At 44.8% G+C, this 13,723-nt stretch overlaps 1 protein-coding gene across 3 annotated transcripts in view; it reads left to right on the top strand.

Moving 5' to 3' along the window:
* The window catches only part of LOC137008994 (plakophilin-1), a 44,055-nt gene that overhangs the window by 2,796 nt on the left and 27,536 nt on the right, over nt 1–13,723 (top strand). For all 3 annotated transcript variants that reach the window (XM_067370836.1, XM_067370837.1, XM_067370838.1), the window contains exon 2: nt 387–502. In XM_067370836.1, coding sequence (XP_067226937.1) covers nt 387–502 — 116 coding nt within the window. The remainder of the gene's footprint in view (nt 1–386; nt 503–13,723) is intronic.

Raw genomic sequence — 13,723 nt, forward strand, 5'->3', positions numbered from 1 at the left:
ATTTAAGAGAAAGTGTGCATTTTAAGTGCTGTATGTGTTCACCACTTCTTTTCATGTTTTCATAAATATTTAATAGTCCTTTGCTGTTACTAAATAATTTTTCAAATTTACATATACTACTCAGTTAATCTGTAGTCATAAAACTGAATGTATATTTATAAAAGAATTAGAAAGTTAGTTTAAAATAGTTTGAAAAAGTAGTGTTTGCTAATGCTATTAATGAAAGTTATAATAAAGGGTTATGTATATATTTAGAGAAATTTTGAAAATGAAGCTCTCAAATTATAGTATGTGACACTTTACTTTTAAAAAATACATTTTATGTTCAAATAAATGTTTTTGTTCTATAATTTCTATAAGTTTATGTGTTATAATTTGTTCTTTAGCTCCGGCGTCAGCGACCGAGTTCAGTGAGCCGAAATTCCAGTTCTCACCTACAAAGCTGAACGACACGCTCTTTAAATTCAGCGGCTCCAGCATGATGGGAACCCAGAGCAGAGTGGTAAAGACTTAACACTGTGTGCTCAGCAGCATGATTTACTATAGATACTGTACTGTTGGACAGCAATGTGATTTATTATGATCTATTTAGAGTTTCATTGACAGGTCCGATAGGTTAGAGAGGTTGTGCATATTTTCACACCTGACAACTGACAACTCTGCTCCTCCATGTAGCCTTAGATTTATTCAGCAAAGAAGTGCACTTATTATCAAACTGACCTACTGGTATATTATTATTAAATAAAATCCTTTCTTTACAGACTTTTTCATATTTAATAAAGCAGTGGTGTTGACAGTTTTTGATGCATAGAGTGTGAATTAATTAAACAGTGTTGTAGATTATTAGCTTTAAAGTTATTTAAATTAATAAAAATAAACAATTTATCAGAGCTTTGTTTGCATTACACTTTCAAGCTTTTTGTAGTCGTTGATGTCACTGAATCAAGTACTGTATACATGTCCAGGTTGCATTTACACTATAGGCCAAAGTGTACTTCAGTTTTTACGCATACGAGAGGGTCAGCGTACAGTGATGCAGATTTCCTCACCAGAGTAGTATGCGCATACTGTACATGCACTGTCTGATTTTTGTAACCTTGTGACACGCAAGTCGTATGTGCATTGAATTTGTTTGTGGAACGGTCTGGGCCGTTGATTCACAGCAGAAAATGAAATGAAAGAGATGGAACAACAATAAAAATACCAGAGACTGTAACAACAACTGACGTCGCATTGACAAGCACTTGTGTGACAGGGTTAAGAGAGCCGCAACTTCAGTTTAAAGAATACAGAGACATTTTTATCAGTCATTAAATGAAACCACAAGATCAAACATTACTGCTATTAGGACTACTATTTGTGTGGAGACATCACCACTACAGAGTTTACCAGGACCACACACACACACTAATTTACCCTAATGTAATTTTAACATTTTTATATATATATATATATATATATAATATTATAGCTATAATATATATATATATATATATATAATATTATAGCTATAATATATATAATATTATAGCTATAATATACAGTACAGTCCAAAAGTTTGGAACCACTAAGATTTTTAATGTTTTTAAAAGAAGTTTCGTCTGCTCACCAAGGCTACATTTATTTAATTAAAAATACAGTAAAAACAGTAATATTGTGAAATATTATTACAATTTAAAATAACTGTTTTCTATTTGAATATATTTGACAAAGTAATTTATTCCTGTGATGCAAAGCTGAATTTTCAGCATCGTTATTCCAGTCCTCAGTGTCACATGATCCTTCAGAAATCATTCTAATATGCTGATCTGCTGCTCAAGAAACATTTAATGTGTAAAATTGTACAACATATTTGTGTACAATATTTTTTTTTTCAGGATTATTTGATGAATAGAAAGATCAAAAGAACAGAGGTGTCATGTAACGAAGTACAAATCGTCTCGGTTACGTATGTAACCCTCGTTCCCTGAAGGAGGGAACGGAGACGTACGTCAGTAGTGACCGACGAATTGGGATATCGCTAGAGAGCCCCTATCAGCTTCGAGAGAACTAAAACAAGCCAATGGAATTGGCGTGCGATATTTGCATAATGCGCACCTCCCCTAACAGGTGGATATAAAAAGGGGGGCAGATGCAATCGCACTCTGTTTTTCGCTGAGGAGACAACCGGTGTCCGCACTGCAGCGAGGGTACAGAAACTGTGGCGACGGGACGTACGTCTCCGTTCCCTCCTTCAGGGAACGAGGGTTACATACGTAACCGAGACGTTCCCTTTCAGTCGGTCACTTTCGACGTACGTCAGTAGTGACCGACGAATTGGGATCCCAACTAAAACGCCACAGTTACGAAACCCCTTCCAGTGCCCAGCGCAGGCTCTAGCCGCCCGTCGCACCAAGGGGACGGAGAAGGGGGCGAGCTTACGCCGGGAAGTCTACTGCTGTTCCGATATACCCACTAAGTAAACTAGACTACACTGGGGAAGCGAACCCGTAAGGAACGCTGCGGAACCACTACCTACCCAGAGGGGAAGGAATTTACATGGAAAACATATGGACTGGCCCGCAGGGCAGACGCATATGAGTCCCTGGGATGGCTCCACCTGAGTAGGGGGAGACTCATCTGACAGGAGAAAGCAGAAGCTCTGCTAAGGGAAAGACACGGGCTCACCGTAGGGAGTAACCGTGGACAATACACATATGGAATCACTCACGTAGAGGGATTGCAACATATGGAACCCAACCAACAGACAACATCGAAGATGGATGTTGGTCTGGCATCAGACACTCCGCAATGCCCGAGCCGAAGGTGGAGGTGGAGGAACTCGACAGGGTTCACCGAACGGGGAACACGACTGGAGTCAACAGATGCACATATCCTGCCCAGGGGCGGGAGTGGCATTGCAAGCCGACACGAGCACAGGTTCAACGCGTCTACCGGCTGGTGGAAGCGAGTACACGGGAAGAACCAGCTTACACGTAAGCTAAAAACCCTAGCAAACGTGTTGGGTGTCGCCCAGCCCACAGCTCTACAATCTGTCAGCGAGGCGCCATGAGCCAGCGCCCAGGAAGAGGCCACTCAGGTGGAGTGGGCTCTCAACCCGAACGGGCAAGGCACGCCCTGGGAACATAAGCCAGGGCGATGGCATCCACTAACCAGTGGGCCATCCTCTGCTTGGAGACAGCCTTTCCCTTCTGCTGGTCTCCGTAACAGACAAAGAGCTGATCTGAGGTCCTAAGCTTCAAGTTCTATCCACGTAAACACGCAGGGCGCGAACTGGAAAGAGCGAAGCTAGGGCTGGGTCTGCCTCCTCCGAAGGCAGCGCTTGCAGGTTCACTACCTGATCTCTGAAGGGAGTGGTAGGAACCTTGGGCACATATCCAGGCCGGGGTCTCAGGAAGACGTGAGAATCCCCAGGCCCAAATTCCAGGCACGATTCGTCGACCGAAAATGCGTGCAGGTCCCCTACCCTCTTAACATGAGGCCAATACAACCAGGAGGACGGTCTAAGAGACAGTACTTTTAACTCGATTAATTGCAAAGGCTCAAGGGATGACGCCGAAGTTAGCTAAGAACTAAGGTGAGATCCCTAGAGGGTAAGGAGGGTGGGCAAGGAGGAATCAGTCCCCTCGCCCCCCTCAGGAACCTGATGATCAGACCGTGTTTCCCCAGGGCTTGCCATCAACTGCATGGAGATGTGCAGCGAAGCGGCAACATACACCTTGAGGGTGGAGGGAGACAGCCTTCGCTCCAAGCCCTCTTGCAGGAAGGAAAGCACAGATCTGACCGAGCATGATCGGGGGTCCTCTCGTCTTGCGAGAGGAGCACCATTCAACGAATAGGTTCGACTTCAACGCATAGAGGCTCCTCGTGAAGGAGCTCTAGCGGAAGTGATGGTGTCTACGACCGCCTGCGGGAGATCACCCAGAACCTCCGCATCCCGTCCAGGGACCACACGTGGAGGTTCCACAGGTCGGGACGCGGGTGCCATAGGAAGCCCCATCTCTGAGTCAGGAGGTCCTTCCTCAGAGGAATCGGCCAAGGAGGGGCTGTCGTGAGGAGCATTAGGTCCGAAACCCGGGTCCGAGTGACCAATATGGAGCCACTAACAAGACCTGCTCCTCATCCTCCCTGACCTAGCACAGGAGCTGTGCGAGAAGGCTCACTGGGGGAAAACGCATATTGCGTAGGCCCCGGGGCCAGCTGAGTGCCAGGGTATCCGTGCCGAGCGACTCGCCGGTCAGGGAAAACCACTGGCCGAGGGCAGTTCCTGGGGAGGCAACAGGACTACCTGGGCCTCGCCGAAGTAGTGCCAGATCAGCTGGACCGCCTGGGGATGGAGCCGCCACCTGCCCGCAAGTGGAGGCTGCCGTAAGAGCTCGTAGGCTGCACGGTTAAGCACACCTGGGACATGAGTGGCCTGAAGCGACCTCAGATGCTTCTGACTCCATAGCAAGAGATAGCAGGCGAGTTGCGATATGCGACGGGAGCGTAGACCAGCCTGATGGTTGATGTACGCAACGGCCGCCGTGCTTGTCCGAGCGGACCAGTACGTGCTTGTCTGACAGCAGCTCCTTGAAGCGGCCCAGTGCAAGACATACTGCTAGCAACTCGAGGCAATTGATATGCCAATGCAGTCGAGGCCCCGTCCAAGACCCGAACCGCATGCCCGTTGTACATGGCCCCCCATCCGGTGTTAGAGGCATCTGTGTGGACCACAGCGTCCAAGGGGTACTCCCGCCCGCAGGAACAAAGGGTCCGACCACCGGATGAGGGTAGGGCGGCAGCTCCGTGTCACGAGGACACTGAGCGTGCTGCGTTGCCATGGCCATCTCGGGACCCAGTCGCGGAGCCGGTGTTGAAGCGGCCTCATATGGAGCAACCTGAGCGGCGAAACGCGGCTGCAGATGCCACATGCCCCAGGAGCCTCTGAAGTCTTTCAGTGGGGCCGCCATCCTGCGCTTGAGCGAACTCAGGCAGTTCAACACCGACTGGACGCGCTCCTCAGAGAGGCGCACAATCCAGGCGACCGAGTCTAGCTCGAGACTGAGAAAAGAGATCCTCTGCCCGGGGGCGGGTTTGCTCTTGTCCCAGCTGACCCAAAGACCCAACAGGCTGAGGTGAGCTAAACCATCTCCCTGTGTACGCACAACTGCTTCGCGAGCTGGCCAGGAACAACCAGTCGTCGAGGCAGTCGAGAATGCGAACGCCCTGTTCCTTGAGGGGAACAATGGCCACCTCCGCAACCGTGTAAGGCGTGGAGCGACAGGGCCAGCCCGAAGGGTAGGAGTTTGTACTGACATGCTCGACCCGAGCGCAGAATCGAGACATGAAAGTATGCATCCTTCAGGTCGAATGCTGCAAACCAAACCCCGGGACGGACGCACTCGAAAATGCGCTTCTGCATGAGCACCTTAAACGGCAGCCTGAAGGTACCGGTTCAAGACGCGCAGATCCAGGATTGGCCATAGCCCACCGCCCTTTAGGGTACAATGAAGTAGGGCTGAACCTGACTTCAAATCGGCTGGAGGGACCGGCTCGATTGTATCCCTCGCCAGGAGGACAGCAATCTCCACTCGGAGAACAGGTGCAATGTCCAACGACACCTAAGTGAAGTGGACACCCCTGGACGCCGGAGGACACCGGGCGAAATGAATCGCATAGCCGAGTCTTATAGTACGCATGAGCCAGCGGAACGGGCTGGGGGCACTAACCAGGCCTCCAGACACCGAGCCAGCAGAACCAAACGCACCACAGACGTACCGGGGGTGGGGCAGCGAACCAGAGTACGGGGACCCGACTCGGGCGGCGTGGTAGCGGCCCAGAGTGTGATCAGACTCTGCGAGGTAGCAGTGCGTATGGGAGACGGCACACGGGGCGTGGCCTGCACCAACACACTGACACCTGCTGGCGAGGTGAGAGGGGGCTGGGAGTAGCAACGCGGGGCGCTGCACATCGCCAGCCACACTCTTGGGACGTAGAGGATCGGAAAACAGTTCTTAGTGGGTACCGCTGGACTCCGGAGAGCCAGCGGCGGAACAGACCAATTCTCCACCCGGCCCTCCTCCGGGGAGAAAGAACCGTTTACGTCAGCTCCAGGTCGCCATATCTCCAGGACCGTCTCCCGCTAGTCAGGTGACTGCGGGTTGAGCGGGCTGGGTTCAAGGCCAGTTTGTGAGATGAGCGCATCGAGAAAGCACACTTTGACGACGGCACATCCCAGCAAGACTCGCCAGGGGTGTTTCTGGACCACCATGGTGGACATTGTCTGGCCAGGGGCCTGCGCTTTGATTTGCATCCTGCGTAGCTCAACCCCGACTCAGAACTACCCACATGCAATGAGTGCTTTGACCTACTGCAGACTTGCCAGGGGCCAAGACTCATGCAGGGCAGAGGTGGTGTGCCCGTAGCACTGCCACCCCACCCTAGGGGGTAGAGAGAGAGAAAAAACTTGTAGTGCAGATTATGACCCTCTTGGCGTTCCATATTAACGCCAAAAAAGGCCACAAACTACCAAGTTTTTTCATGCACATCCGGGCTAAGCCAGGGGGCGGGGCAAGGCGAGTATGCGTCGCACGACACCCCCAGGGGCCCGGGAAAGCATGGTTGCCAAGTCTGAATCCGATTCGGCATGAGCACGCCACAACCGTGGGACGCTCAGCCTCATCTTCATGTTCAGAGCCCAACAATACTCTCTCCAATGTAGCAGTCGACATCTGATCCTCTGCTGGAGCCCTGACTAAGATGTTAGGTCCTCCATATTTATTTTAAGGAGGACCAGCAACACATGCAGAAGCTACCAGCCATGTTGGACAGTGAACGTGGCCGCCCAACTGGACGACACACGGCACCCTGGGCACCGACGTGGCCATGTATCTAAACATGATCCACCCACGAACATAGTCACAACATGTTTGCGATGCACTAGAGGAGTGGGGGGCCCACGGAGAATGACTCGGCGGGTATTGCCCCACTGTGATCCTCTGGTCACCCAGGCTTATTAACCAAAGTAGCACTTTTCTGATTCAAAAAAATAACTAGATCGGGGAATAAGTGAGGGGACTCCACCTCATTAAAGGCAGCCGAGTCTCGACCGTGCATCTAGAGCGCCAGACAGCGCGCAGGGTTGCCGTGGCAACGCGCGCTGTCAGCCGGCAATTCGACGGCACACGGCGCGCTGAGCGCTCAAGCCCTTACGAGAAAGGCGAGCAAACAACGCGCCGACGTGGACATATTTCCATAAGAAAATATGACCACCCACAAACACAGTCTCAGCACGCTAAGCAGACATGAGAGAAAGTGATCGTGGCCGTCAGAGAGGATAGGAAACGACCGCCTCCAGAAACGCACATTTTCAATGACATCTTGAAAAAGACGCAGTGTCTGTCTGTGAAGCTCTTTTAGAAGGGGAAACTTCAGCTCTTTTGTGTCGAGACACACAGGGAGCGTCACGACGTGTTTAGAAAAACACAGGAGGAACCAGACCAAATCGCAGACCAACCAGTGGAATTACAGCGGAACGCTGGGAAAACAGTAGATGTTTCCACCCGGCTCACTCCAACTCGCGACCTCGCTGCAGGCGTCGTCACACCAACACAAGCGCCGAAACTTCTTCAGAGGCTTGAAGTTCAAACAGCCGCAGGACACCAGGTAGGCTCCGAAGCGAAAGACAGAGTGCGATTGCATCTGCCCCCCTTTTTATATCCACCTGTTAGGGGAGGTGCGCATTATGCAAATATCGCACGCCAATTCCATTGGCTTGTTTTAGTTCTCTCGAAGCTGATAGGGGCTCTCTAGCGATATCCCAATTCGTCGGTCACTACTGACGTACGTCGAAAGTGACCGACTGAAAGGGAAACTTTGTTACCTTACTTAAGTAGATTTATTACAATAATAATAATATGATATTAAAATTAATATGATCATTTCTTCCTTACATCTGATATAATACATTGTCTCGAACGTATATTAGTTAATAAATACGTGGATCCGCTGTTGGAAATAGTTGTACTGATGGACTGGAGGCAATATTTTTGTTTAGCATGCAAGAGATTCTGGGTTCGAATCCAACCATGTATGATTCTTTTTTTCTCTCATTAAAACCAAAGATGTTCGTCAGTGATGGTGGTGGGGACATGACTCACCCGTCCCACCTGCCAATTACGCCTATGCCTCTCACTTTCGGTGAAGTGGAGCAGTGCTCTTGCTGAATGGTACGGATTGCACTACGGACTATTGTACCTTTTTATATGTTGTTGTTGTTGTTTTTTTTTCTTTTAAACTGTATTTTATTTTTTATAACGGACAAGCTGCGATGTCACGTTTCCAGTGCTTTGTTGCACGAGGCGCGGGCGCGATCAAACAGCTGTCTTTGCCGGGGACTTGCCTCATCGTCATGGCAATGGTTCTTGTCTAGGTTAGATTACGTCTGGCCCTGCGTCCCATTCGGAAGGGCTCATCCCTATGCCCTAATCCCTTAAAAGTGTTTACCCTCAGAAGTGAGAGCTTCGAAGGGTGTAGGGGTCAAATTACTACGTTAATAACGTTAGTTTATATATTTATTTTTGGTTTATCGCACCATAGTGTATATTGTGTCTATGTATTTGAAACATTTGAATGGACTGATAAAGGGAGCTGTAAAATATTTTGGTTGAAGTACAATGTCATTTTGACCATAATAATGTACTAAATCTAACTCGTATAAATATTACAGTAGTATAGAAAAATACTATATATACATTTATAGGTAAATCGAACTCCTAACCTCCTGTACCTATTCTGTAATGTCAAACAACTTTCCTGTGCAAAGGATTATGGGGGCCTGAAGTGTCCATCAGTTGTACCCTTTGAAATCCTTCATTCCGAAGGGCCCTTTAAAGTGGTTTGAACACTTCGGTTTGGAACAACCCTTCAATATGGCGGCCATGATTGTTTTCACTCCGAAGTGCTCTTCAGAGGGTGATATATCCCGTTTGGAAAGCACCGAGAGTTTGTTGCTGTTTGTTGGATGCTCAGACAACCAAACAAACGCCGATTAAACATGTTCAGTCTGGTAAAAACAGACTCTGATCAACGCCAACAGGGTTATCACACCTATCCAACAAACTCCAACAGACGAGTGCGGTGTGAACTGAAACAGCTGAAAACTACCCGCATTTGGCAGGTTGGCGGGTGTTACTGTCAAGCCCTGATTGTTACTAAGCCTGCTCTGGGTACCCGCATTTTTCTTGTCTGCTGCCCTCACAGATTCCTGCATTTAAGTTTGGATGTACATTTACATTCCAATAAAGGTTATTGATGACATTTTGAGGAGGTGGAGTGCACAATAGACCCCTGTGGTGCGGCCTAAGCTTTTGTCCTTAATGCCATTTTTTTCCTTACATTACTTTTACTTTTATACTTTAAGTAGTTTTGAAACCAGTACTTTTACACTTTTACTTGAGTAAAAAGATTGAGTTGATACTTCAACTTCTACAGAAGTATGTTTAAACCCTAGTATCTATACTTCTACTTGAGTATTGAATGTGATTACTTTTGACACCAGTGCAAACGAACAGTGTTTATCTGAAATCTAATCTTTTGTAACATTATAAATGTCTTTACTGCCACTTTTGATTGATTTAATGCATCCTTGCTGAATAAAAGTATTAATTTCTTTAATTTCTTTTCAAAAAAATAAAAATAAAAATTCTTACTGACCCCAAACTTTTGAACGGCAGTGTATAATGCTACAGAAGCTTTGTATTTCAGATAAATGCTGTTCTTTTGAACTTTCTATTCATCAAGGAATCCTGAAAAAAAAGGTACACAACTGTTTTCAACATTGAAAATAATCACAAATGTTTATTGAGCAGCAAATCAGCATATTAGAATGATTTCTGAAGGATCATGTAACACTGAAGACTGGAGTAACGATGCTGAAAATTCAGCTTTGCATCACAGGAATAAATTACTTTTTCAAATATATTTAAATAGTACACAGTTATTTTAAATTGTAATAATATTTCACAATATTACTGTTTTTACTGTATTTTTAATTAAATAAATGTAGCCTTGGTGAGCAGACGAAACTTCTTTTAACATTAAAAATCTTAGTGGTTCCAAACTTTTGGACTGTACTGTATATATGGTATAAACTATGTAGGGAGCCCTTACTTGAACATTATGGTACTATAATATTAAAGATTAACAACTGAGCCCAAACTATTAGCCTAAATTCAATTGCTTTTTAGATAAAATAATCAACATTTAAATAACAAATTGTATGCAAACATGTAAACATGTTAAATTCTAAATGTTTTTACTCCAATTCGTTGTTGAAATATAATCATTTCGACACAGTGGTTGTCATTTTCATGACAGTTTAATATAAACATACATTAAATAATAAAGACGTCACTAAAAGGTTAAAGGGTTATTTCACCCAAAAATGAAAATAATGTAATTTATTGTTCACCCTTATGCCGTTCCGCACCTGTAAGACCTTCATTAATCTTCAGAACACAAATTAAGATATTTTGGTTGAAATTAGATGGCTCAGCCTCCATAGCCAGCGATGACATTTTCTCTCTCAAGATCCATTAATGAACTTTACTAATAAAATGTTTCATATTTTATTCATGCAAATATAATTTTGTATACGTTTTCTTTTAATTTTAGGCTATAATAAGGCACAAGCATGATTCAATTATATTTGTGATATTCACACTTTTAGCACCTCCGTTCATTTCCAGTATATTGTTTATGCTGAAACATTACGGTGTAATGATGTGCTCTGTCGCTTTGTGCTCGGCATTTGTTCTGTAGACATTGCCCTTGGACAGGAAGGTGGTTACTGTGTTTTATTACACTCCATTGTTCTGCACTGAACGGCAACTTCTAATAAGAGATGATAGTGTATGTTCATTATTGCAAGATATAAGATAAAATCTGCAGCAGGGCTATTTATGACTTGCATAGCATTTTATAGTTTAACTTTGATCACACCCACTTTTGTTTCTTCCCAGATAAGAGCGGTAGGAATGGTGTCATATTTTCCAAATTAAGAGGCAGTTTATATGCAGCTTTTAATTTGTTTTGTTTTGTGAAATCAACCCAAACAAACCCACCTCCCTCTTCATTGCTCCGCCTCCAAAACTAGCAAACACTATAATACTTTCGCATTTTCCATCAGCATTCAGCAAATATGCGTTTATATCATTTAAACAAATCTTAAACATGTAATTTCACAAACCTTGCAGAATTAGTTGAATCCAGCTGTCAGATATTCTGAAGTGCACATCTGTAGCCTGCATGAACGTGTTACTCTGTGCGTGACAGTCAGTACGTGTGAACTGAATGCTGAGAGTTCAGCTTCACTGGAGATGCATGATTGACAAATTTTAAACCCTTGATTTCAAACTATGCTGTGCTATATTCAGTTGCCCACTATGCCATATTCAAGTAATTTTGCTGTGTGCTGTATGTAAAGTTAGTGTTACCTTGTCTTTATTTAAAAAGATATATATATATGATACCCAGTGTTGTTGGCTGTTAAGTGTTTTTAGGTCATTGTTTTATGAAAACATTGAGTGACAAAGTCTACATTAAGCTAAATTGCACTTTTTTTGTGCTTTTGTCAGTGTCATGAAGACAAATTATTCAGTTAAATTGCTTTGCAGAATAACCGGAACAATGTAATTAAATGTTTAGATCTTTAAAAGTATAAATGTATATATGGAACAATAATGTTCATGCAAGCTAGTAACTGAAGAGCAATTATTGTGCCCTTTATGTTTCATCTACATCTAGAGTATATTCGATGATTTGTTTTATGTGCTGTTCCCAGAATGTTGATATTACAAATCCACAGATCATAAATTTTAGGGTTAAAGTTGATTTACAACAAAGTTTCTCTGTAGCTGAGGGATGTTAATTGCCAGTTTCCAAAGAAATACAATATGCCATTGATATGATACAGTACATTGTGTGCATGGTTATATTATGACCAGTAAATTATTGATTTTATATTACCTAAATCAAACAGAGCCAGTTGTGTAACTCCAGGGAAGAGTTTGGACACAGTAATACCTTGTCAATGTCACATAAATTGGAATAATTTCATTCAATTTCGGTACACAAAAGTAAAGGGTACACATTCACATTTGGATAGACACTGAAACATAAAATATAACTTATTGATGGCATGTGAAACATAAGCCCTTCTAATGCATGTATAACTGTATACTCAACCCTAACCATAACTTCAGCTGGTTAAAGATCACTCTTGCTGCCGCATTCTGGATCAGTTGCAGAGGTTTGACAGTAATGATGGAAGGCCTGCCAAGAGGGCTTTACAATAGTCAGGTCTGGATAGAACAAATGCTTGAACAAGGAGTTGTGTAGCCTGCTCTGATAAATAGAGCCTTCTTCCTAATGTTGTGTAAGGCAAATCTGTAGGACCGGACAGTTCTAGCAATGTGGTCTGTGAAGTTTAACTGATCATGATTCACAACTCTAAGGTTCCTGGCTGTCGTGGAAGGAGTAATGGTTGACGAACCTAGCTGAATGGAGAAGTTGTGATGAAGTGTTGGGCTGGCTGAGACCACAAGCAGTTTTGTCTTTGCAAGGTTGAATTGAAGGTGGTGGTCCTTCATCCAGTCATAAATGTCTGTCTGTCAGGCAGGCCAAAATGCAAGCAGCTACTGTTGGATCATCTGGTTGGAATGAGAGGTAGAGATGTGTGTCATCAGCATAGCAGTGATAGTAAAAGCCATGTTTCTGAATGACAGATCCTAGTGGTGACCTGTAGATGGAGAACAAAACGGGTCCAAGCACTGGGCCCTGAGGCACTCCAGTAGCTAGAAGTTGCTACCTCACCCCTCCAAGACACCCTGAAGGACCTACGTGAGGGGTAAGACTTGAACCACTGAAGTGTGATTCATGAGATGCCCTTCATCATGGGGGCTGACAGGAGGATCTGGTGGTTAACTGTGTCAAAGGCAACAGACAGCAAGATAACGACAAATAATTTGGCAGATGCTCATGCCAGTCTCAGGGCTTAATAACTGAAAGCAGGTCAGTCTCGGTTGAGTGGCCTCTTTTGATGCAGATTGGTTGTTGTCCTGGAGGTTGTTCTGTGTGGGAAAGGTAGAGACTTGGTTGAACTCGCTCAAGTGTCTTAGCAATGAATGGAAGAAGGGATAAGCCGTAGGGTTATCCGAGCCTGCTTGAATGATGTGGGAAAGGTACCGTTGCAGTGTCAATATCCGTATAAATTTTGCATGCTCAAAGTCTAGTGTGACCGTGGCTTAACGCAACTGTCACACTGTTTTGAAAGCACAGCATAACCATGACCAACCCGGGCTCATAGGAAAGACGTACACGTGGGAACGTTTTCGTGAGTTGCCAAAATACATACCAATGTGTACATATCACTGCAGTTTCCAACAGAAATGAACACTTTTCATACACAGTTCTGATTACAGGGTTAGATTATGGATTGATAAAGACTTGTTTTCACATCTCCTCGCACAATATTATGTTATGACTTCAAAACGCTTTTTACCAAAGTGCATGATTTGTAAACGAATATATTTTGGAATTTGCTTCGCTTAACCAGCTCCATATGTTTCGCTTTTCTGACATAACAAGCTTGCTCGGTAGCTCAGCTGATACGGAGTTGTACTTAAGAACTGGGTACGAATCCCGTGAAAGGCGAGTCACGGTAAAAGAGCTTAAAAAGAGA

Source organism: Chanodichthys erythropterus, chromosome 20, assembly GCF_024489055.1.
Source record: "Chanodichthys erythropterus isolate Z2021 chromosome 20, ASM2448905v1, whole genome shotgun sequence".
Taxonomy (NCBI): Eukaryota; Metazoa; Chordata; class Actinopteri; order Cypriniformes; family Xenocyprididae; genus Chanodichthys; species Chanodichthys erythropterus.